The sequence below is a fragment of the Vipera berus genome (assembly GCF_964194415.1).
Source record: "Vipera berus genome assembly, chromosome: 3".
In the NCBI taxonomy this organism is placed as follows: domain Eukaryota; kingdom Metazoa; phylum Chordata; class Lepidosauria; order Squamata; family Viperidae; genus Vipera; species Vipera berus.
In genome coordinates, this window is record NC_138204.1 from 147,800,753 (window position 1) to 147,826,084 (window position 25,332).

The following is a 25,332-nucleotide window of genomic DNA, read 5'->3' on the forward strand; positions in this document are numbered from 1 at the left end:
GGCATCTTCTCTATATTAAGAATTACAGAATGCCACTTGCCTTCAGCCCAATAAAAGAGGTAAGTGCCTTCACCATTTACAAGTCTATTAAAAAGAAGTCAGTTAAATGGGGAGTAGAAGAATCAGTTACCACCGAGTTTAAAATTGTACTAAAGTCATTTATAATAGCTTTGCTTTGTTTTAGAAAAGTGTTGTGAGAGGTATTTGTATTCTACAATGTAATAGTAAAAATATGGTTATTGTACTTTTTTCTTTAGAGCACCATTAATTTCCTTTAGGTAGTCTTTATGGAACCCATTCTTAATTTCTGTCACCAGAAATTTCTCTTTCACATTAGCTTTTGAAGATGCTTTCCGATATGTCTGAAAAGAAAAGTTAAAGTGGTGATTATACGTGGATATAAAGAAGCATGCAAATATGATTTGTCTAATGTTTAAACAGCATGCAGCCTCATATCAATGCAATACATTCGTAGTAGGTAATGCCCACGTTTTAACATTTTCATATCTTGCTATTGCAAGTTAATTTGTAGAACTATCCCTTCTGACTTTGTGGAACAGTTAAAACAGGCAGCTAAAATTACACCTTTGCTTTGCCCCTTCCTTCTTACACCCACCCCACCCCATCCTGGACGTAGATCCAACAATCTTCTGTTTGTGGGTAGCAGAATTTTGCAGAAAAGTTCTTTCAGCTCATCTTTTGCCCATTATGCAATCATACTTATCCTGATAATTGCATTATTTCTTGTTATAAGACAACATAATGAAAAGAAGGGTGACAGTATATTTTTCCTACCTTTCTTTCCCACTTTAAAAAAAACTCACAGGCACTAGATTTGCAAAACTGAGATATGAGTGGCCTAGCTCTTATAACAGCACTGAGTAAACCATTTCCGAAGGACAACAGTTTCTCAGATAACGAAACAACATAGCTTTGGGTACCAAGAGAATGCAATATAAACGTAACAGAAGAAGCAAGATGTGAACCAACTAGAAACAACATACAGGTTGTGCTTTAGATTGTAAGCCGCCCTGAGTCTTCGGAGAAGGGCGGGATATAAATGGGATTTAAAAAAAAGCAGTACAGAAGGACTTTCAAATTTCCACAAGGGTTTCTATGGGAAGATTTAAGTTAGCCCAACATAGCATATGAGGAGCAGAAGCTGGATAAAGTTCACATGAGGAATAACTTGCCCCTATTTGTATAGCCTCTACCTAAAAAGGAGAGGCTATATAACCATCTATCAGGTATACTTCACTTTGAATTCACACAGTGAGCAGGAGGTTGTATCCAATGGCCTAAATTAACTTACTATTGATTTGCAGTTAGAACTAGACTGATTATCCCTCTATCCATCAATCCTTAGCAAGTAAGGCTGTGCAGTGCTTTGAAGTAAAGGACAAAAAGGCACTTCAGAGCATGCAGGAATATGTATGTAGCAACTGTTTAAGCAAAGGTGCTTAGGGCCCCATTCCCAACTGCAAAAGGTGATCCTGGAAAGACATGGCTACTTTAATGAGTTGCAGCCAAGTGTTCTTGCAAACTGAGATGTGTTTTTTGGTTTTCTGAACTGAAGTGCCGCAACGTTCTGCCAGATATATCTTTGTAGGTTTTAAAATATTTATTTTCTTTGTCCCCCTTATTAGTGGCTATAGAAATCTGATCTGGTTATTAATTTGCCTTCACCTTTCATGGGGGAAAGAAGCATGTCAAGAGAGAGCAACAAAGTCTCACCAATCTAGGTTGGACAATCAATCAGAAGCAACTTATTACTTAAACCCCAAAAGCAGAGGTGCTTGTGTTTCAAGCTTCAACTTTCATTCCTCAACAACAGACCTGTGCATGCACTTCTCCATTTTCTTGCTACTTGGCTTACCTTGACATAAAAGTTAATGAACAGAACCACCAATGTGGCCATATAGGAGAACTGGAAGATGAGGCATCCAAAAGGAAAACCACAAGGTTTGACAACTGCACTGAGCGTATGTGTAATGGTGAGCAAAAACTGAATCTGTTAAAAGAAGAGAAAAGCATCACACCAGTTGCAGAATGAATTTGTCGGATTCAAATCAATCCTCATAATATGATCATTATATATGGTCTATTCTGCTAAGGCAGTGATCTATAGCCCTACCATAGTTGCTTGGGAAGGGACCTTGTGTTCAAGATTCTGGCATTTGGGGAGAAGGCTAGAGCAGAATAAGGGAAAACTGGAATACATCTCCATTTACCAACAAGTGCTGTGATGCACATTTATCTTCTAATTTAACATAACTGCTCAAATATCAGCCACTTCGTGTTTCTTGATTTACAGCTGCTCTGCTCATCAAACCTATTTTCTTTCTGTGATACTTCAGGGGATAGTGTGGTCTTTCAGATGCATCATTTCTGATCGTGAAGATTAAAGCAAATGGGAGCAAAGCTCAACATTTAAAGGTCCTATTTTGCCCATCACTGCATTACAGAAATAGTTGGATTCAAATGTGCATAACGTTAACTTCCATGTGTAATAAAAAGCTTGCCGTGGAAGTTTCGTAAAGCTGAATAATATACCACCCAAACTGATTTTATCCTCAGTTCTATCTTCATTTCAAAGCGGTTTGTCCCTATAATTCCATCTTGCTTCAACATGTAGGATTTTTACTCTTTAAACTGTGATTACTAAGATCAAATAAGAATATAATTGTACCAGTTGTGCTTGAGTGAGGTATTTCTTCCACCAAAGGTATTTACGCATGGATGGAACGACAGACAACCCATAGTAGGAGTACATGAGGATGTGGATAAAGCTATTCAAAGTGGGTCCAAAGAAACCTGTGTAAACATAATTAAATAGGTTGTCATATATTCATTATAAAATAGTTTCTGTGAAGCAGCATTATATTTAAGTAACAATCTATGACACTTAACATATTGCAGTTTTCTTAGTATTGAATGCAACTTGATTTTTATGGCACAAATGGTTTATCTAAATATGGTTAAGTTTTTTTTCTGCCCTTACTATATTCTGGCTGCAAAATCTGGATGGCAAAATATTTTCTGCCATTTACTGATCATTTGGAGTACGCCAATGCTATTGTGAACTACAGGTATTTCCTTACATCTACAGCAATGATTCTTTGCAGTGTAACCTGCTGCAGCCTTCCCACATTCACCTATTCACCTATCGCTGAATGTATTCAGATTCAGAGCCATCTTTTGCTCATGTTTACTAAAGGTATTGTTACATCCACCCGCTATTTTTTTTAAAAAAAAAATGATGCAGATTGGCAATCAGACAAATTCTACGGGAAAGTTAACCAAGTATGTTGTTTTGCAGTATCTTAATTGACATCTCTAAATACTCACTTTGTCCACAAGGTATCCAGTTCATGACGCACCACCAGATGTTAAACATGGTGGCATGATGATAAACATGAAGGAAAGTTATTTGATTATTTTTCTTTCGCAAAACAAAGAAAAGAGTGTCAGCAAATTCAATGACTTTGGAAAAGTAATACCACCACAACACCCGGGCCACCTGCAAGAAAGAATCTGAAAAATTAATAATGTCATCTTAAAGCAAATATTCAGCTGATTTAAAGAAACCATAGAACAAAATACTAACTCATTTTGAAGATATTCTACAGTAGCTAAAAATGAAGATTAATGTTGCTGAGAGCATATTTGTATTTTAATTATGAAGAAGGTACACAATGGTTTTTAGCCTCAGTTTCTAGGAGTTATACATCCTGATAATAACCATATATGTCCTTGGAATTAAACTCAAGTTGATTTTATTGGGAATTCGGTGCCTTAGAAATGACTCCACTTAAAATACCATGCAGCTTTTCCAAGCTGTTGTTGTTTTAAAACACTCTTTTCTATGTATTTCCTCACACAGACTTTTAAGTTACGCTTCAGCTGGAAAATTAAGCTCTACAGAGGAAAGTACCTTTACTAATCTACTATTTACAGCAAATAAAAAAAACTATCTACCTGTCAATGCCAGTTACTGATGTTCGAACTGGCATCGGAATCTAAAACTTTCTTTTAACAGAAGGGTATAACTGACTTCAGAATCAATGAACGTGGAATTTATTCCAGTCTAGGTAAATCTAAGGGACGCGGTGGCTCAGTAGGTTAGGACGCTGAGCTTGTCGATCAGAAGGTCGGCAGTTTGGCGGGTCGAATCCCGAGTGCCGCGTAACAGAGTGAGCGCCTGTTACTCGTCCCAGCTTCTGCCAACCTAGCAGTTCGAAAGCACGTAAAAATGCAAGTAGAAAAATAGGGACCACTCCGGTGGGAAGGTAACAGCGTTCCGTGCGCCTTTGGCGTCTAGTCATGCCGGCCACATGACCACGGAGACGTCCTCGGACAAGCGCTGGCTCTTCGGCTTTGAAACGGAGATGAGCACCGGCCCCTAGAGTTGGAAACGACTAGCACGCATGTGCGGGGGAACCTTTACCTTTACCTTTTAGGTAAATCTATAATTGGGCAGTGTACAGTCTAGAAGATCCAGAGAAAAGAGTCAATACAAGAAACTTTGATGGCAATGGGGGGGTATAGCAGCTGTTCCATTTAGTAAGTGCAGTAGGGTTAACCACTAATAAAGCTGAGAAAGACAAAAATGCAGGTAGTCTTGACTTACGGCCACAATTGAGCCCAAAGTTTCTGTTGCTAAGTGAGACGTGTTAAGTGAGTTTTGCCCCATGTTATGACCTTTCTTGCCACAATTGTTAAGCAAATCAGCGCTAAGCTTGTTAAGTCAGTAACACGGCTGTTAAGTGAATCTGGCTTCCCAATTGTCTTTGCTTGTCAGAAGGTTGCCTAAAGTGATCACATGGCCCCCAGGACACCATAACCGTCATAAATATGAGTCAGTTGCCGAGCCTCTGAATTTTGATCGTGTGACCATGGGGATGTTGGAACGGTCACAAGTGTGATAAACTGTCATACGTCACTTTTTTGTTGTTACTTTGAATGGTCACTAAACATTCAGTACAGTACATGTCTACCTGTACTGAATCCTCAAACACAGGGGTCCCCAACCCCCAGTCCGTGGACCAGTACCGGGCTGTGGCACACCAGCACCTGGTCCACACAAACAAGCAAAGCCCCATCTGCAAGACGCAGGCAGCACACAAAACCACGCCCCCTCCAGTCCACGGAAAAAACCTCTCTCCACATAACCGGTCCCTGATAAGAGGCCTCTGCTCAAACACAAAACCAAAACTGAAGCTGAATGGTAAGGAAATGACAAAGGTGCCATTTGGTTCCAGTCAAGTTATGTGATTGGCATTTTACCAGGGTTCAACTAATAAAAGCACCCCCTCAAGCATGTATGCTAATTACGTAACCTTTTGGGTCTTCCAGAATGTGTGGAAAGCCTCTGCATTGACTTCCTACTCAGGCACCTAAATGGATGTAGGAGAAGGAAGGTGCTGGACTACGGTGTCAAAGGCATAATCACTCATTCTCACCCTAGGTACAGGCAGTCCTCGACTTATGATCACAATCGAGCCCCAAATTTCTGTTGCTAAGTGAGACAGTTAAGTGAATTTTGCCCCATTTTAAGAGCTTTCTTGCCACAGTTGTTAATCGAATCACTGGAGTTGTTAACTTAGTAACACAGTTGTTAAGTGAATCTGGCTTCCCCATTGACTTTGCTTGTCAGAAGTTCATAAAAGGTGATGACATGATCCTGGGACACGGCAACCGTCATAAGTATGGACCAGTTGCCAAGCATCCAAATTTTGACCACATGACCATGGGGATGTTGTGACAGTTCTAAGTGTGAAAAATGGTCGTAAGTCACATTTTTTCAGTGACGCTGTAACTTTGAATGGTCACTAAATGAACTGTTGTAAGTTGAGGACTATCTGTACAGTGCTTCTTCACCCAGGCAAAGAAGGAACATGGTGTTGTCCAAACATGTCTGTCACAACGGAGCATAGTAAACCCTTCTCTAAAATATTATTTTTAGGAAAATAATTTTGATGATGATTTTGCCAATAAAAAGCAAACAGCTGTACAAGAATTTTAGGAAAATGAATCTTGTGCACAAAAAGTAAGAAATAATAACAAAAATACGGCAAACAAAAATTCCAGTCACTGAAATTTAAGTACACAGAAGAGTGTTTTCCCAGGCTTTTGGACCAAGGGATTAGGTGAGTTCTACTGCTGAGGCGATTTTTTTTAATGATTGGGATTATTGATTTGATCTTGGGCATCTACTGTTTTAATCCATGTTATGTCACCCAGAGTCACTGCTGTAAAATGGGCAGTCATATAAATCAAGCATAGACAATGCAATCGCATATCTGTCCAAAGTAAGCTCAAAGAAATTCAATGAGACAATAGCTGCTAAGTCTCTCTCAGTCTGTACAAAACATTATATATAAAGTATTACAGGAGAAAATTTCAATGTAACACTCTCCAAATGCATTAAGGGTCTTTGTAAGAAATGTTAGGGTTTTCAGATCCCACACCTATGCAGATTGCATTGTTGGAATCAAATGCCTTAAACCATGCATGAACACATCAGTGTTCCCTGTGTATTAAATTTCTTTTACCCTGAGGTCAGCTTCTCCTGCGCTGGTCAAGTTCTGACATTGTAAGTTATAATTTCCTTCCCATGTAGCAAGAATTAGCTGAAAGAGAAAACATATTTATTATTTTGAATGGGAAACAACGGTTTTAACAGTTTTTATATTTTAAATATTTTTGTTCGTACGGTTTCTTTTATTATTATTTGTGTTTTTAATTTTGTAAGCCTCTCAGAGTCACATATGTGAGATGGGTGCCTATATAAATAGAACAAACAAACACCTAAATAAAATCTTATATTAATTATGGCACGCACTTGGGATTTAAGTAAAAGAGAATTTCAGTTTTAAATATATTAATAAAATAAATCTTCATCCAAGTAGTTTCTTTTAGAGTTCTTGATTTCCCAAAGTCAGCTACACTCAGTTCTCTGGTAATATTCCTTTGCATTTTTATGCAGATGACTGGAACTGTTCACCCAAATTTCCAAAACTTACAATTAAATTGAATTAACATAATAAAGTGATCTTTGTCAAGAAATTTAACTGCTTTTATTTCTTTGATTCCGAAGGAAGATCAAGATGCTACTCAAGTAAAAAACTATAGACCGATATCACTTTTAAATACAGATTATAAGATATTTGCTAAGGTGTTGGCTAACAGATTGATGAGGGTTCTGCAACAGGTGATTCATGGGGATCAAACCGGGTTTATTAGTGGTAGGCAAATGAAAAATAATGTGAGGCATATAGTTGATGTGATAGAGTTTTTGGAAAGGAACAACCAGATTTCTGCGGCGCTAATTTTTTTAGATGCTGAAAAAGCTTTTGATCAGTTGAATTGGCAATTTTTGATGAAAGTTTTAGATAAAATGAATTTTGGGGATAAATTTTTGCAACCAATTAGGGCATTATATCAAAAACAAACTGCCCAAATAATAGTTAACAATAGTTTGACTGAAGCATGTAATATCGAGAAGGGCACAAGGCAAGGGTGTCCGTTATCGCCTTTACTATTTGTGTTAACATTGGAGATATTACTAGTTAAAATACGGAATTCGGAAAGAATTAAGGGTATACAAATTAGAGATCAGGATTATAGATTGAGGGCGTTTGCAGACGATCTGGTTGTTACAGTGACCCAGCCAGAAAACTCTGTTGTGGACCTGATGGAGATAATAATGCAATATGGGAGGGTTTCTGGATTTAAAGTTAATGCACAAAAAACTAAAATTCTGGCCAAAAATATGACAGTATCGCAAAAGGCTCTTTTAGAAGGATTACGGTAACTGGATTTGAGATTGCTAAAAGGGTCAAATATTTGGGGGTGTTTTTGTCACCCTCTAATACTAAGTTATATAAAAATAACTATGAAAAATTATGGGGAAAAATTCAAAAAGAAATGGAGAGTTGGGAAAAATTGCAATTGTCTTTGCTGGGAAGAATCGCAGCAGTGAAAATGAATGTCCTGCCTAAATTTTTATTCTTATTTCAAATGATACCGGTTCTTAAGAAAGATTTGGAAGAATGGCAACGGGGTATCAATAAATTTGTTTGGGCAGGGAAAAGGCCACGAGTTAAATTTAAGATTATGCAGGATACTTGTGAAAGAGGTGGTCTTAAAATGCCCAATCTTAAATTATATTATGAAGCTGCTGCGTTAGCAGGAATAAGTGATTGGATTAATTTGACACAAGAGAGTTTATTAAATCTTGAGAGCCATGACTTGTTATTTGGCTGGCATGCATATTTGTTGTATGATAAGAAGGTAGATAATGTGTTTAAAGTGCATATTTTAAGACAGGCATTGTTGAGAGTTTGGAAGAGGTATAGACATAAGTTAGATTACAAGATGCCGTTGTGGGCAATTCCAAAGCACGCAATAGAAAACATAAATGTTGGCTTCAAACATGATGTGACTACGTATAAGGAGATTTTAAGCTTGGAAAGAAATGTCTGGTGTTTGAAGCCGTACAACCTCTTGCGAGATGAGAAGATTGTTCAAACTTGGTTTCAATATACTCAGTTACGGGCCAGGTGGAAAGAAGATCAGAAAATTGGTTTTGCAATGACTGATGAAAATTTGATAAAGCAAATTAGAAATCAGGGTCCAGCACATATCAAACGGATATATCTTGCATTGATAGAAATTGACTCAGAAACAGAACTTGTTAAAGATTGTATGATAAAATGGGCCCAGAATATCCAAGAAGTTATTACAATGGACACGTGGGAAAAGATCTGGGTGAGGAATGTAAAATTCACACAAGCTCAAAATCTAAGAGAGAACTTTTATAAAATGTTTTATAGATGGCATTTAGATCCTAAAAAGCTTGCAAGTATGTATCCGAATTATCAGCCAAAATGCTGGAGGTGTGGTGGCGAAGATGCAACATATTTTCACATATGGTGGACCTGCAAAAAGGTCAAGGCTTTTTGGATAAAAATTTGGTGGAATATGCAGAAGATCTTCAAGCAAAGGATAAAGTTTTGTCCGCAATTCTTTTTGTTGGGTATAATTGCAGATGCTACTGTTGTGGACACTAAGTTGATGTTGAATTTAATTACAGCAGCAAGACTTTTAATAGGTCAATATTGGAAGAAGGAGGAACTGCCGACTATAGAAGAATGGACTTTAAAGGTTTCTGACCTGGCAGAAATGGCAAAGATCTCGGCTTATTTGAAAGATCATTCGCAAGAACGTTATATTATGGAGTGGAAAAAATGGATTGAATATATCCAGAACAAATATGGGACTAAAAAGTTTCATTTAGCATTTGAATAAGTCTTCCTTTCTATTTTCTTTTTTTCCTATATGAAATATTAGTATTGCTTGTAGTTATCTTATATGAGCTAGAGAGTGATAGATTTAAGAATTTATTATTGGTAGCAAATGGATGCTTATGATTTTTTTTTTGTTTTTATACCCTGTACTTAGCTCTGGGAAGTCGGGGGGGGGGAGGGGGGAAAGGGGGGGAGGGGTAGGGAGGGATAGGTAGGGGAGGGGGAGGGGGGGATTGTTAAAGATAAAATGTATTTTAAAACTTTTCAATAAAAAAAAAAGAAATTTAATAAAAATTTGCAGCAAAACTGCAAATTTTACCTTAAACTTTGACAATTCAACTCCACTGTTATTTTGAATGTGAGGAAATAACGAAGCAGTGTTTTTCTAGCAAGCATTTGTTAATTATGTAAGACATATCATCTCCTATGACGGGACCCCAACCTGTTGGCCGCAGCCCGGTACTGGTCTGTGGTCTGTTGGAATGGCTAGCGAGTGTGCGCACGTGTGCACACACCCTCCCCACTCGCACTAGTGCCACCATGGGGTGCTAGCAGCCCTGTTTATGTATGCGTGGGGGCGCGAGCGATGCCGCCACCAGCATCACACGGGCACTAGTGGCTGGTTTGTGCATGTGTGCAGGCACCAGCACCACCACCAGTGCTGCTTTGGGTATGCGTGGCCCACTTGCGCATGCACGTGGGTGTTAGTGCTGCTGTGTGCATTTCCCTGCTCCTCCCCTTCCCTCCGGAAACCCAACCTGGAAAGGTTGGAGAGCTCTGTCCTATGAGATGCCTAACCGTTGAAAGTATCATTGCTTATATGTGGTTGTTTGCCAGAGTTTGGATTAGATTTTTGTTAACAAAGGGATAAAGAAAGGAGTAAAAGGTTTTGGAGTTTTTAAGATACTATTTAGACCAGTTTTCTCTTTTTTTAATTATTAATTTTTGAAGTAATTTTATGTATTTATGTATCTATTTATTTATATACCCTACTCACAGTGATTCCAGGTGGCTTACAAAAGTAAAATAATACAAAATACAAAAAACAATGCCTCTGGTGACAATAATCAGACAATTGCCCGATGGACTCCATATCTCCCTGATGTCCCAGGCTCATTGGCAGAAATGTATTTTCAGGAATTTTCAAAAGACCATCAAAGTGGTGGGGTGTGCGTGTGGGGGGGATGTCAATCTTGTTTCTATAGGGATGATGTACTTCAGGGAGCGATCCACTATGGAGAAGTGGAGGGGACCTATAACATTCCTTGCCTCCCTGCTCTGATGGGTCAAGCAGATATGATTGGGAAACGCCAGTCCTTACTAATAGTTTGATGTATTTATATTTTTTATTTTGTTAACTAGTTAAACATGAAAATATTAATGAAGTAAGCATTAATATAAAAATCTGGAAATCACAAAACAGCAAACATTTAATAGCAAATGGCAGGCACATATAAAAAGATCAAATGCAATCTCACATAGAGGTATAAATCTGCTATGCTAGTGATCTGATGAAATGGCTCATTATTTGACAGTGCCCCTTGCTTTCTGAAATGAACCTGTTTGGTCTCAGAGGAATGGAAAGGAAGCAAATGGAAAGAGCAACATGATTTTTTGCCTCCTGAGAGATATTTTTGCAGGAACCTAATGGAGTGCATATTTCTTAGTCATAAGAACAGCCTGGGTATCATTTGTCATCATGCTTACAAGTGGCATAAAGTTATGAAGGCAGACAAGAAACCTGAGAGTTTTTGTTTTGTGGATTCAGCTGGAAGGTTTAACTAAAAAGCTGATAAAGCTAAAACCCTAGAACCAAGTTTGCAAGGAACTTTCTCGCATGTTCCTTATATTCCTCTCTTTCTTTCACTGCTAGAATTAATTCTGTGGTTGTAAACAACAACTTCCATTTAACGTGTACTTTGGAAGGATGTCAGAGACATAAATCAAGAATTCTTTCTTTCTAAATTATCTTTTTGCAATTATTTTGTATGAGTCAGCAATCTGTTTGCTACAAAATTTAGTCAAAAAGCAATTGCTTATTGCTTACTTATTACTGTAACACATATTGCTTGCTTATTGCCATAACATATATTGCAAACATTAAAGAGAGTAGGCCAGTTACCATGAATAAAGATCAAATAAATATAGTCCACTTTGACTTATGAAGGAATTGACAAAAGATATAAGCACCTCGATGAGTCACTCAGATTTTTCCCCCCTAATATTCATTAGTGGCTAAGACAGAGACCTTCCTGTGTAAATTCTGCTCGTTGGTAGGTGCCTGGAGTTGCTATGATGCAGTGCTGCTTGAAGCAAATGATCCACAAATGATGCAAACTAAGGTCCTAGTTTCAAAATAGTCTGCATTTCAAAATATACTGCTCAAAAAAGTAAAGGGAACACAAGATAAGACATCCTACTATTAAATACAGTACATTGTGTTGTTTAAGTGTTCCCTTTATTTTTTGAGCAGTATACATCTGGACTGGAATCTAAAACTCCAAACTTACTTATCTTACTTATCATTTTATCTGTTTCTGTATTGCATGAATGTAAATAATATGAAACTTTTTTCTTTGTGGTGGTATTGTGATGAGGTAGGATAAGTCAAGTGTTTAAACCAAATCCAAGTGTAATTAATGCTGAAAGGAGATGTTTTGCTTCTTTTTAGATAGATTCAGAAGGAGAAAATCAGTGCAGAATCCAAAAAGCAAATCTAGGGCAGGAGAGGAGCTCCTGTATCACTGCTTTGTTCAAGGAGCAATCCAGATTTCCTGCTTTGCCGAAGCTCTGCTTTCTATGTAGGTTGCCTATTTTTAGATGCTTTTCAAAGAGCTAGTTTAATCCATGGTTTTAGATGGGCTGCTGAGATATAAGGCAGGCAGTACTTAAAGACAACAGTGCCTCTATCCCAGAAAAATAAATTATTAGAATATAGTGTATGATATGAACTAAGCTGAATAATCAAAATGTGGTGAGTGTCATCCATGATGAGAGAACATCATTGCACCGAATGATGTCTGAAACTATGGTCTTTGCGATACTACTAGGCATTGTTGTGGTTTTTTAATAAATCAGCTATTAACATGTCTGTTTTCCAGGAATACCCCTGGAATGTTCAAAATTCTGACATTTAAGCGTTCAACGGAAGACTAAAGAAAGGCATTTGCCTTCACTTTAGCTAGAAAAAGACTGTCCCTTCATACTCTGGCGGCAACAGTTACTGTTTAATTGGCTAGCGCAGGGGTAGGCAACCTCGGCTCTTTTATGGCTCATGGACTTCAACTCCCAGAATTCCTGAGTCAGTGCTGACTCAGGAATTCTGGGAGTTGAAGTCCATGAGTCATAAAAGAGCCGAGGTTGCCTACCCCTGGGCTAGTGGTTGACATCCAGATTTAGTTAAATAGGAACAGCTATATCCAACTATGTGTTATTGCATCAAGTCAGAGATTGTAGAAAGATTATTTTCAAACAGAATTTCATTAGAAAAACAGCAGTGTATTGGGAATAGAGAAGTACCAGTATGAAATTTGAAGTGCCGAAATGACCATGAATAGAATCTATCTATTTTGATAGATAGATAGATAGATAGATAGATAGATAGATAGATAGATAGATAGATATAGACAGACAGACAGACAGAGATAGACAGTAGATGATAGCGATAGATGATAGACAGATGACAGATAAGACAATTCTTTTTTCCCCCTATAGATGGGGTGTCCTTCCTCAATCTCGCATCCTCTACCACAGTATCTTAGCTGTTCCTAGTACTGCACTTTTCTTGACAGAGAGCTCCTGGGACCTGTTAGGAGTTACAGCCCTGGGTGTTTCTACCACCACTGGGTTTACTCTGGCCTTTACTTTCCGCATCTTCTCCATTTCCTCCTTCAGACCCTAGTACTTCTCCAGCTTCTCAGACTCCTTCTTCCTGATGTTGCTGTCATATAGCACTGCTACATCTATCCCCACTGTTCTCTTCTGTTCTTTTCCTAATACCAAAATTTCTATTATCATGACCTGCTGTTTGTCTGGATCTGCCCTACCGAATCTTAGCCCTCTTAATTCTCCACCACTTGTGGAATCTCCCATCTGAACTTGGGAGGGTCTAGCCCACTGTGCAGATGTTCCTGCATACAGTGCCACCTACCTGGTTGTATATGCCGTCCTGCCTGCTTCTTACACCCTTCCACTATGTATTGCACTGCCTCTGTATATTTTAAACAATGGGTCCTGTCTAGTGTGGTAGACCCCTGCTTTTATGGATCTAATGCTTAGTGCCTGTTCTTATGCTGCTATGTACAGTGCCTTGGTGGTGGTGGGTTTTTTTTACCCCTATTGAGTCATAGAGATCACAGAAATTAAAAGAATAGACATTCCTGAATGTACAGCATAGATGCATTTAAAACATCACTCAATGTTTTCCACTTTGGAGAGGCTGAAGTCAATTTGACCCAAATAAATAATTCTTACCAAATCCCAATCAGTTGAATTAAAAGAACAAGAAAAGAAAGTTGTGCTCAGTTAAGAAGGCATACCTCTATTAGCATGTAAAACGATAGCACTGTGACTCCAAAATTATACACAATAAGAGGACCCCTGAGTGACAGAGCAGGCCTGTTCTTCATAAACATGGTGCCCAGACATATCAAGAGCAGATATAGCATGGTGAGAGCAAAAGTAGGTAAGTATGAATCCAGCATAAGCCACCCTCTGACCCTGGGATCTGAAGAAATGACAATAAAATATATCCCAATAAAAAAATTAATCACCACGATCAGTTCTTGCTTATTCTTTTAATACTCAATTAAATTGTTAGGTATTATAATCATATATTATGGTTATGACATACATACTCATACACACATGCAAACACACGTTTGCATTTGCACCTCAAAAAAAACCTTAAATTTATGGGAAGCAGCTATCATATCCTAGTCATACTACAGCAACTAAGCTGTCCACCACAGCATAGAGGGTTATTTGTAAAAAAAATATTGTGCTGGGGCAAATAACAATAATTATTTGATGCACTGTAAATGATTTGTTTAAACTACAGGTAATCCTCGACTTATGACCCCAAATGAGCTCAGAATAAAGTCCTTAAGTTGTTGCTGTCATTAAGGAAGGCATCCATGCAATCCCGGCTGTCCCCACTGTGGTCATTATGTGGAGCATGGAATGCCTTAAGGAGTTGGAGGGCCCTGAGTTGCTGAATGAATGATCACAAGTAGAGGATTACCTGTATAAAGTATGGCTGCCAAATGTACAATAATAAACGAAGTAGAAAATCTGTTGAAACTGTTGAAAATTTAAACATACTTTTACAGTGTAAATTCACGGAACTAAAAAAGCTTTTATTTATAAGCAAAATAAACGTAGGTTCCTGAGATCTGTTGGAGTCACAGCCCAGAGTGCTCCTACAAATTACTAGGGCCATTCGGCCTTGCCACATCTTCCTCCTTCAGACCCCAGTACTTCTCCAGCTTCTCATACTTAGCACTTAGAATTACATACCGCTTTACATTGCTTTACAGCCCTCGCTAAGTGGTTTACAGAGTCAGCATATTGTCCCCCAATAATCTGGGTCCTCATTTTGCTGACCTCGGAAGGATGGAAGGCTGAGTCAATCTTGAGTAAGAATCGAACTGCTGGCAGTTGGCAGAATTAGTCTGCAATACTGCATTTTAATCACTGTGCCACCGTGGCTCATACTTCCACACATGGTTCATACTTAACACACACACACACACACACACACACAGTATATGATACATAATAGAGAAATTATAAATTTATTAATTTCAGGCTTGATTACTTTTCTTGCCAAATTCTGCAGCATGTAAGAATTTACATGAAAATTCCTAAAACTTGTCCTAATACAGGCTGCATGGTAAAAGAGTTTCCTAGTCCTTATACCTGCTGCAAAATAGTTTCTTCAATATATTTGTATGAATGTATGCACTTTGCCCTAATACTTACATTTTAATTGACTGACAAATTCTTAAAAAATGTGCCCCAATTGTTAAGAATGACAAATCAACCGTCCCTTCAATTCAGTCTGTTTCCACATGTGTTTCACTAGCATCTACTTAATTGCAAAGGAAATCAGGTACTCCTCCATGTGTCATTGCTGCTATGTAAGCTGAATGGGTCACCAGCTGGCCTCAATTTAAGGCACTGTTTTCCATCACATGTGGGGCAGCTCGTGGCAAAGGGCCTGGTTATCTGAAGGGCCACGTATCTCCAAATTTTCTGCCCATTTGGTAAACATGATTGGAAGAGGTGTGCTCCAGGTCCCCTCCATTAAATGTTTTCATCTTGAGGGACTGAAGAACTATGGGCTTCTCTCCCAAGACCTCTGGAACAGCATCCCCCTGTGTGCTGAGCAGAGAGAATAGTCTTGAGAGACAGAAGGAAGATGAAGGAAGGTAGGGGGGGAGAGCATCCAGACTTGCAGGATTATGTTACTATGTCTTTATAATAAAAGTAATACTGACCTGCATGACATTGATTTCCTAGCCTGTTCGACGTAGGAGGGTTGACACGTGGAGATTTATATAACTCCCACTCTTCAAGTGTTCTGGAGACCTAGTTCTGCTCCCCAACGTTAGGGTTAGGGTGCTTGTGGAATCCCGTTGATGATTATTATTATTTTTTAAATTACTTATGAGGTTGAAGGTTCATTCTCTGAGCTTGTGGGTTGGTTTCTGAACATTTCATTACCAGGCTAGGTAACATATTCAGCAGAGTTTAGGGGTAACGAAACACGAGAACCCACGGAAAACAAACCTTCACCTCGTGCTACACCTGAACTACAGATATTCGCCACTATTGCAAACATTACTTATGCAGTTTTGTCCAGGTGGTCATGCTTCTTAAATTATATACTTTTAAATGTTGTAAGGCATCCAGAGATTTTTTTGGGGATCAAGCAATATCAAAATCCAACACAAAATAAAAAGCAGGGAAGAGGTAAACATTCAAATTGGATCCACAAAATCTGCTTCCTGATCTCTGTCTAAGCGAGAGGGAAGGGAAGAAAGAATTCCCTTTTCCACATACCCAAGTGGATTTCTTAGCTCTCTTGAACATTCCCAAATTACAAAGGAATGAAGAAAGAATTTTGAAGTCAATGAAATCTTGCCAAATTTCACATTTTAAATTACCGGTATCATAATCATATTATTTATTGCTCAGCATTGGGGAAGTAAAAGAAAGGAATAGAATTTCTAAAGCTCTCCATCACTTACTGCGCTCAGTCATTCGGATCAAATTTTCAGTTGTACATTATGTCTAAATACCTGCTAAATCATTGGGCAGCCAGAAAGCTCCAGAAAATGCATACCTCTATCTCCAAACATATAATCCACAAACTCATTTACTTCTTGATCAAAAGCCTTCAGCTGTTCCTAAAAGGTAAAAGAAAACAGGAATTGTTTATATAATGTTTATATAATGAATTATATTCATTATTTGTTCATATTCATATCAAAGATGATTGATGATTGATGAAGATGATCGATGATTGATGAAGATGATCGATCGATAGATGATAATCACAGCAAAAAGGCAAATGACCAAAGTATGAGAATGCAAACAATTTAATGATCCATTTTCAATATTTATATTAAAAAACCCATTTGTGTGTATGAAGAATATATATTAAGAAAATAATAATAATCTAAAAATAGACAATAGGTTTTAAAAACATTGTCTTTAATCATGAGGTTCCTCAAAGCTCTCCACTGTTGTTTTAAGTTTTAAAACAAGGCAAATCACAGTTTTAAATGTCAATGATATAAAGAAATATTTTGGTTTTCCTGTATTTTAACATCTGGAAGCTAACAACAGAAACAATTTCTTATATTTATACATTTTAATGAAAATGAGCAGTAATTTGAGAACACATTTAAACAAAAACTGTTGAGCAATTTCAAGATTTCTTTTAACCTAAAAGAATAGGCCATATGGCATTGGAATTAAAGGTGGCAACATTTGTCAATTTGAATACCTCCTTTTAAAGCAATCTAGGAAGAGTATAATTTGCATAATAACATTTTAGAAGAGATTGTGATACTTACAGAATATTTTAATGGCATTATTGGTTGAAAGGGATCCTTTGCCACAACAAGCATGATCTGAGTTGATCAAGTTCAAATTTTAAGTCATTCTGTCAAAGTTTATTGAGATTTCAAAGAGACTTCTTTTGCTTGATGTAAGTGTTTTATGTAATATTGAAGACTGATAATGATTGCAGTTGATAACTTCTGGTAAATATGAAATCTTCTAACTGCTCATTTGAAACTGAGTTAGAATTTGTGACTAGTCATTTGCAAAATATATTCAGAAATAATATAGTCAATTATTACAAGGAAAAACCAACAGAAATGTAAGAGTAGAAGTATGGTAGAATCTCAAACACCAATTCTGTAATTAAGGAGGATTATTCTACCAATTTAGTAAATTAGAAATCAACTAAACAAGCACAGACTAAACTGGAGCTATCTGTTCTCAGTTTCTATTAGCAACCAAGCTGAATTTAGCTATATTATGTAACTTTTTTTTAAAAGAAGGAACTAGATCTGATTATTGTCATTTCAAGGGGGGAAAGGAATCATAAGTAGGACTAACAATAAATTTAAAGAACCTCTGTAAAGGATAGAACAATTATGACCACTGTCCCACAGTCACAAGGATATGGCGTTGCATATATGGAGTTTTCTTAAATGTGCCCTCCAAAACTGCTGTTGGGATGTTTCTATAACATGTGGGAACAGTAAGCAAATCAGGATACATTGCTGCCTTGGAACACTATAACTGGCTCCCTAAAATTCATGGATATTTTGTTCATTTTATCATTCTCTACCTAAATAATTTCCTTAAGAACCAACCTAGGCCATTCACATCCATCCCAAAGGCATAAAGTATTCAAGGGAATAATCCATGATGCCCTGCTGCAAAGTTAATTTAAAAGTTAAGCACAAGATGAGGGAGACATCTTACTGTATCTTAAATTGTCTCCAAATCTTCTCCATGAATTAACCCAATGTACTGTACCTGACACAAGTGTTAAGATATAACCTATAAATGAGAGTAAACAAATGCACATTTATCAGTCCTTATATTCGCAGGTTTTCTGCAGGACAAGATCAGATGCATAGCTCAAGTTAACAAAGGCTACTTAAGGCAACAATTTAATATTTTTTTAAACTAGATGGCATTATACCATGGTTTGTCCTTGTCCATGGTTTGATGAGTAGCTCTGAAATTGTTTGCTTCTCCCACTAGAATGTGTCTAGAATGCAGGCAATACAACAACGTCTAGAAGTTTTGAGGGTTTTGCTAATAATAGTTAAAATGCTAATTGGATTATAGTTGCCCAGATTGTTCAATCTAAAAATCACACTCCCAACTTTTAGGGATACACGCCAACAGTTCAATACAGATAAGAAGACATGCCAAATTAGGACCCACCATTCTATATTATTTTTTTATTAGGTTCTAGTTCTTCCTAGTTTCTGTTGTTTCACTAACCTGCATATTTTAAAAACTGAATCTGAGGGTCATTTAGAGAGAGCCATTATCTAACTCAGCTAAAGACGGGTGGGAAAGACTCTCAGCCATAATACATTTTCAAACACTCAAATATTTATTCTGATAAATTTTTATTCTGATTCTTCCCATTCCGTGTACTGGATAGATTAGCCCTATGGAAAAGACATGCACGGTCAACAGCGGAAAATTCAGGGGTCTTTTATTTTGTTCTTCTTTTGGACAATGGCAATTTTCTGTTACATGTTAGTAGCAGAATTGAACTGCAGTGTTTTATTTATTTTATTTTATTTTAATCCCATTTTATATCCCGCCCTTCTCCGAAGACTTAGGGCGGCTTACAATCTAAGCACAAATCAAATGTGCTTAGCAATAGCCTTCATTCTATGTATATGCCTGCTTGTTAGGGCTTTCACACACCCCCCAAGTGGCATTATTACAAAGTCAGCTTATTGCCCCCAACAATCTGGGTCCTCATTTTACCTACCTCGGAAGGATGGAAGGCTGAGTCAACCTTGAGCCTGGTGGGATGCGAACTTGCACTAATTGCAGGCAGCTGGTGTTACTTAAGGAGGCATTTTAGTGGTATTTAAATATAGCGTTTCTGATGTCAGATAACATTGGTGGTGATTCTTTTCTACAGGACCCCAGATTATAGGCCAGTGATGGCTAACCTTTCAGAGACCAAGTGCCCAAACTGCAACCCAAAGCCCACTTATGTATCGTCAGGTGCCAGGTGGGCGTGGCCCATTGGGTGGGCATGGCTGCAGTGGTAACGGCAGACTGGGTGGGACTAAAAAGTTCAATCAATCCATTCCAACTTTGCATGATCTTTTTTTTTTTCTCACGAGAAGTTGAAATTGATTGATCAATTGAACCTTTTCTTTTTTGCAAACGGCAGCGGAGGCCTAAAGTGAAAAGGTTTTATAAAACCCAGCTGAAGGCCTAGGACTGGGGCGACAGCGCACGTGCCCACACAGAGGGCTCTGCGTGCCACCTGTGGCACGCGTGCCATAGGTTCGCCACCACAGTTATAGGCTATTGCATTTCATTCAAGTGCATGTTCTCTGGTAAAAAACAGAAAATTTTCTCTGAAAATCCGTGACTAGCCATTTAGAATAAGTTGACTCAAGACCCACGATTATTAAACTAGTCAGAATAGAAAATGGGTTGCTTTAAAAACTTGGGAAATTACAATGCAACAGAAAAATGGATAAAGGACTGAGGCTGGGTAAGATAAGACAAGGCTGAATGTATCCGATAATCGTAGTAGATTCTTCAGTAAATGCAGATTTACTTCTATGAATACCTTCTCATGTTCCTGATATACAGGTACAGTAGTTCTTGTTAGGGATTGGCAACTCCACCATTAAGCAAAGTGATATTAAGTGAAACTGACTGTGCTTATTTCAGCTTTCTTTTGCTTTACGGACCTTATTCATTTTTTAGTGAACAGTCACTAAATGACTCAGTTGCTAAACAGACTATCTATACTACAATAGCATGTTGTTATACAAGAATGTTCTGTGAGCTTTGCCACTATAGATATTAACAAGGTCAGGACAGGATGCTCTTTAAATGATAAGGTGCCTAGGCAACATATGCTGCTGAAAGACAGGAAACCATGAAAGTATCTTTGAAAGATGTAGCAAATGCTACTATGTTATATTTTGAAACAACTGCAACGTTATTATAAACCACAAATTCTCAGGGCATAAAGTAAAATTAAGCAGTAATCACCAAAACCTGGAAACTGCTGGTTGCAATAAAATTTTGGAGGGAAGCATTATGTGCCATGTGCACTCCCTTAACTTGTAGCCTTCAAGTATAATGGAGGATACTATTTCATTATCATGTTGAGGAAAATTTTAAATGTCTATACAGACTTTAACACAGAATGAGTGATGGTGTCATCTTGTCCTGTCCCTTAAGATACAAAGTGTTTTAGGCTGTATACAGTTTGTTGTATAAGTTACATTGGAATGCTTTATTTTCCTGTGCTTCTTCATGTACATAGAAGATGTACTAAACAAAATATCACACATACATCCACACCAACATTACAATAAATATTTTTAAAAAAGAACCTGTCTGTGATACCTGGAGGGTCACAAAATAAATTTAAACCCACCTTTGCTATTCCTGTTTACCAGTTATATGTGCACATGCTTTAATTTATAATTATATTATGAAAACAAATTTATACAGAATAGTCATAATGTAAATTATTAAACTGAAGTCTAGCATTGGGGGCAAAATCTCTGCAAGCCCTCAGTTTGAAGGACTGTGATTTATTTTATTGCTGAGTGGAAGATGAGAAATGCAGAATTTTATTGGAGAGGGATATTTCTCAATCTAAGTGACTTTCCATAAATTGTTATTGTTATCAGTCATTGTACTGATAACTACATGAAACTGTTTTCCAGGGAGCTATTTCTTTTTATAAAATTTGACTGTTTATAGCTGCTCATTCTAGTTTCAGAAGATTCAGATATAGAATTTAAGACTAATTAAACACGAATAAATCAATAAATATTAATAAATACAATTGATTTCAATAGGCATAGTCTAGGAAATTCTCAATTTGGATTCATTCCCCTTGAATTTGATATAATTGTTTTGCCTGCAATACTAGGCTTGAAAAGTTTTGGAGAGAAATTTATTGCAGTGAAGCTACAAGCAAATCTAATCTACAACAAAACTGTACAGTTAGTCCACCTTTAATGAGGACAATTGGGATGGGCAACTCTGTTCCTATGCAAAGGGGTTAAGGGAAATGTCATGTGATTGTGGCTGACTTACAACCTCACATCTACTGTGGTTGTTAAACAAATCACCCATGGTCATTAAGCAAACTATCATGTGATCACAGCTTGTAATTTTACTGTACTGCCAGCTTTTCCATTAACTCTGTTAGAAATCAGCTGTGAAGTAGACAAATGATGATCATCTGACCAGGGGATGTGGTGAGGGTCATAAAAAAACCACTGTCGCAAAGCATCCATATTTTGATCACATGACCACAGGAACACTGCAACAGTCATAGGTGCAAGGAACAGTCGTAAAATTACTTTTTCGGTGCTGTTTTAATGTCAAAATATCCCTAAATAGGGCAGTCCTTAAGTGAGGACTATATGTAATGCAGAGTCCTCCCCTCTTCACTTCTAAGCAGCACAGTGGTTGAACAGCCACTTACTTCGAAGTGAAGCCAATGAATTAGCCCTACCTCGGTACTTCACAAAGTGACAAGTATTGTTATGACAAGTACTGACCATTTGTACATGCTTACATTCATACATTCATACATAATACCTCAGGGGCTGCCACAAAGAAGAGGGAGTCAAGCTATTCTCCAAAGCACCTGAAGGCAGGACAAGAAGCAATGGATGGAAACTAGTCAAGGAGAGAAGCAACCTAGAACTAAGGAGAAACTTCCTGACAGTTAGAACAATTAACCAGTGGAACAACCTGCCTCCAGAAATGGTGAATGCTCCAACACTGGAAGTTTTTAAGAAGAGACTGGACAGCCATTTGTCTGAAATGGTATAGGGTTTCCTGCGTGAGCAGGGGCTTGGACTAGATGACCTCCAAGGTCCCTTCCATCATCATCATTATCATCATCATCATCATCATCATCATCATCATCATTTATTTATTATTATTTATTTATTATTTAAATTTATATACCGCCCTATTCCCATAGGACTCAGGGTGGTTTACAGGGAAAATTAAAATACATAGTATACAAAATTAATATCAATTAAATCTATTGATTAAATTACAATTATTATTATTATTATCCAATAAATGTTCAGTGAAACCTGCACTTCTGCTATGTATTGTTTAGTAGCCACTCCTTTCCTATTAGTGAACTCATAGTATTACCAATAACTTATGGGATTTTTGAGCCTTAATCCAAATTATCCAAATACTGTAACACGGTCATAGCAAGGCTACTTCACTTCCATCAGATATTTCAGACTCTTGATGCATTTGCTTGGAGCAGATACATACATACACACACACACACACGTACACACACACACACACACACAAAGAAACAACTGTACAAATGGCTGATTGAGAGTCTCCTTAATGGTAGCCCTTGAGTTGTAAATTCATTTTCCCATACTGAGTTTGTAATTTATTTTAATTCTTGCCTTTTGTTTACCTTTTCTACCATTTGCAAGGTAGGCAAAATGACTAATAAGTTATAAAAATAGAGCGTATCTTATTTTCAAGTAAATATGCATGGCATGTTAGCATTAATTGTTCCCATATTACCATGTCTTGGATTAGATTATTGGCTTTCCAGACCTAACATTGTTTCCTTTACTATTTCATATTATGATATAAAATCTAAACCCAATTTAATCCTGGGTAATAACATAAAAAACTGAAGTTGCTTGTTTGTTCTTTTCTACTAGCATACACTTAGTTTTGCTGCTTCCCATTCCTACCCAGATGGTGTATTTTTTTTATAAATGCCTTAATAATAGATACCAAGCCAATGATTAACCATTAACCATTAATGATGAGAATACACTGAAATGGAAGAATATTAAAAAAATATATTCTGGCATTTCACAAAAGTGGGTAAAGATTAAAAGCAGAATTGTAAAAAAAAGCATTTTTACAATTGAAAATGATTATAGCCTCCAGCAATAATTTTACTGGATTGTTTTTTTTTAAATGAAATATAGGTTGTCCTTGTTTCACAACCACTCATTCCATCACTGTTCGAACTTACCATAATGCTGAATGAGCAGAACTGAACGGTCTTCATAACTCTGTTGGTTGTAGTATATCTGCAGTTATGTAATTGTGATTCGAGAACTCAGTTCCAACCTCACAGCATCCCACATTCATGAAATCACCGTATCATCGGTTTCACTACAAGAAAAGCCAATACGGAGACTGGCAGGAGGGCACAAATGGCTACCACCTGTTCTTCCTTAACAATCCAAGGTGATGCACTTTAATTGGCAGAGGTGGGAAGGAGGATGTACAATTTAGTGGGGCAGGATGGGAGAAAGATGGGATGGGGGTCATAGCAGCAACCAAGTGCCTGAATTTTGTTCAGGTGACTGTGACACAGCTTCAGTGGCTGGATTTTTGCATATAAAAAAAGGCTTATTTATTATCTATAGCCACAACTATTCATACAACCAGCAGGCACATTGTGAAAGCTTTTGAAAATGTCTAATGAGCTGTGAACATGCTCACGGAAGGAACTGAGCCTTAATTATCTTTTGGAAGCATCGGAGAGCATCTAATTCCTTCACTTGATCATGGTGAGACGGTACACAATCAAAGGTTATTATATTCCAGCTTTTTTCATAACCAATATGTGCCCAGAAGGGGTGTATGAATAGGCTGTACGGAACCAATCATCCTTTCTCATGGAAAATAATTACATTCTTGTTTCATTGTTTACTCAGCTCCCACATTCAACTTGGAAAGAGATGGGCAGGCATATTAAAATTGCAATTTCTGCATGCATATTAATACAATTGTAACCAAATGGCTATCCCCCGCCCCCGCCCCCCAGTGGGCTAATTTAAATGGTGCTGCATAAAATGTTTTGAGCAAATATCTGATGTGACTGTTACATTAAGTGGCAAATGCAATTTGACAACTGCAAGTGTAATGTGATGCATACTGCAGGTAGGAATCCATGTTTCACTTATAAAATGATGAGGACTAGCTCTCAGTGGCCCAACCAAGAAAAAGACCTGGGGACTTTGTAGATTGTTTGAGGATACCATCTGCAATGTGGCAGCAAGAACATGGCGGTGGACAGTACTGGGGTGGGCGCATGCCCTTCCCGTGCCAGGCCAGCTCCTGCAGTCCCGGGGCAGCCTTGCTGGGGGCTGCCAGGTCGACCAAAGCAGCAGGTGGAGCACTGGAGGATCAGGGAAGGAGGGTGATGAAGCAGGCGGGTGGGCAACTGGTGAGTGCAACGTGTCTCGGCCAAAAGTGGCCACGGAACAAGTGGGGCAGGTTCCCCTCTCACCTGCTCATTCTCTTCTCTGTCAGAGAAGAGAACTTTGCTGCTCTGCCTACAGAGCCACTAAAGTGGCCGATGGAGCGCTGGAGGCTGAGAGAGAGAGAGGGTGGTGAAGTGGGCAGGAGCCCTGCCATCAGCACACATGCCGGCTGCCCCTTCCCTGTGGAACCGGAGAACCTGGCACAGCACCGCCCAGGTGCCCTCGCTCCCGCCAGGAATTGCATTTCTTTCCTTACCCTGTGCTGTTTCTCCTTTGCGATTCGCTGCCGCCACATGCAGGGAAACAAAATAAGTTTGGTTTTTTTTTTGAAGAAAAGTCTGTGACTGGATTGCTGACGGGAGAGCAAAGGCTTTGGTTGCGCGCAGGGCTGACATTCCAGCATTTGCGATTGCACTGGCACCACAACTGAAAACAACCCCAGAGCAATTCAAAGCATGGTTGGATGGCTGGCTGGC

The 25,332-nt window shown here is 38.1% G+C and overlaps 1 protein-coding gene across 1 annotated transcript; it reads right to left on the reverse strand.

Annotated features, from left to right (window-relative positions):
* Positions 1-236: 236 nt before the first annotated feature.
* ELOVL2 (ELOVL fatty acid elongase 2) lies at positions 237-16,717 on the reverse strand (the record flags this gene model as incomplete). The annotated part of the gene is made up of 7 exons (XM_081325384.1): positions 16,660-16,717; positions 13,850-14,037; positions 6,555-6,632; positions 3,349-3,520; positions 2,690-2,814; positions 1,877-2,011; positions 237-362 (listed from the first exon to the last, which is right to left on the reverse strand). Exons 1-7 carry the CDS (start codon positions 16,673-16,675, stop codon positions 237-239), a joined length of 840 nt encoding a protein of 279 aa, XP_081181510.1. The 5' UTR covers positions 16,676-16,717.
* Positions 16,718-25,332: the final 8,615 nt, after the last annotated feature.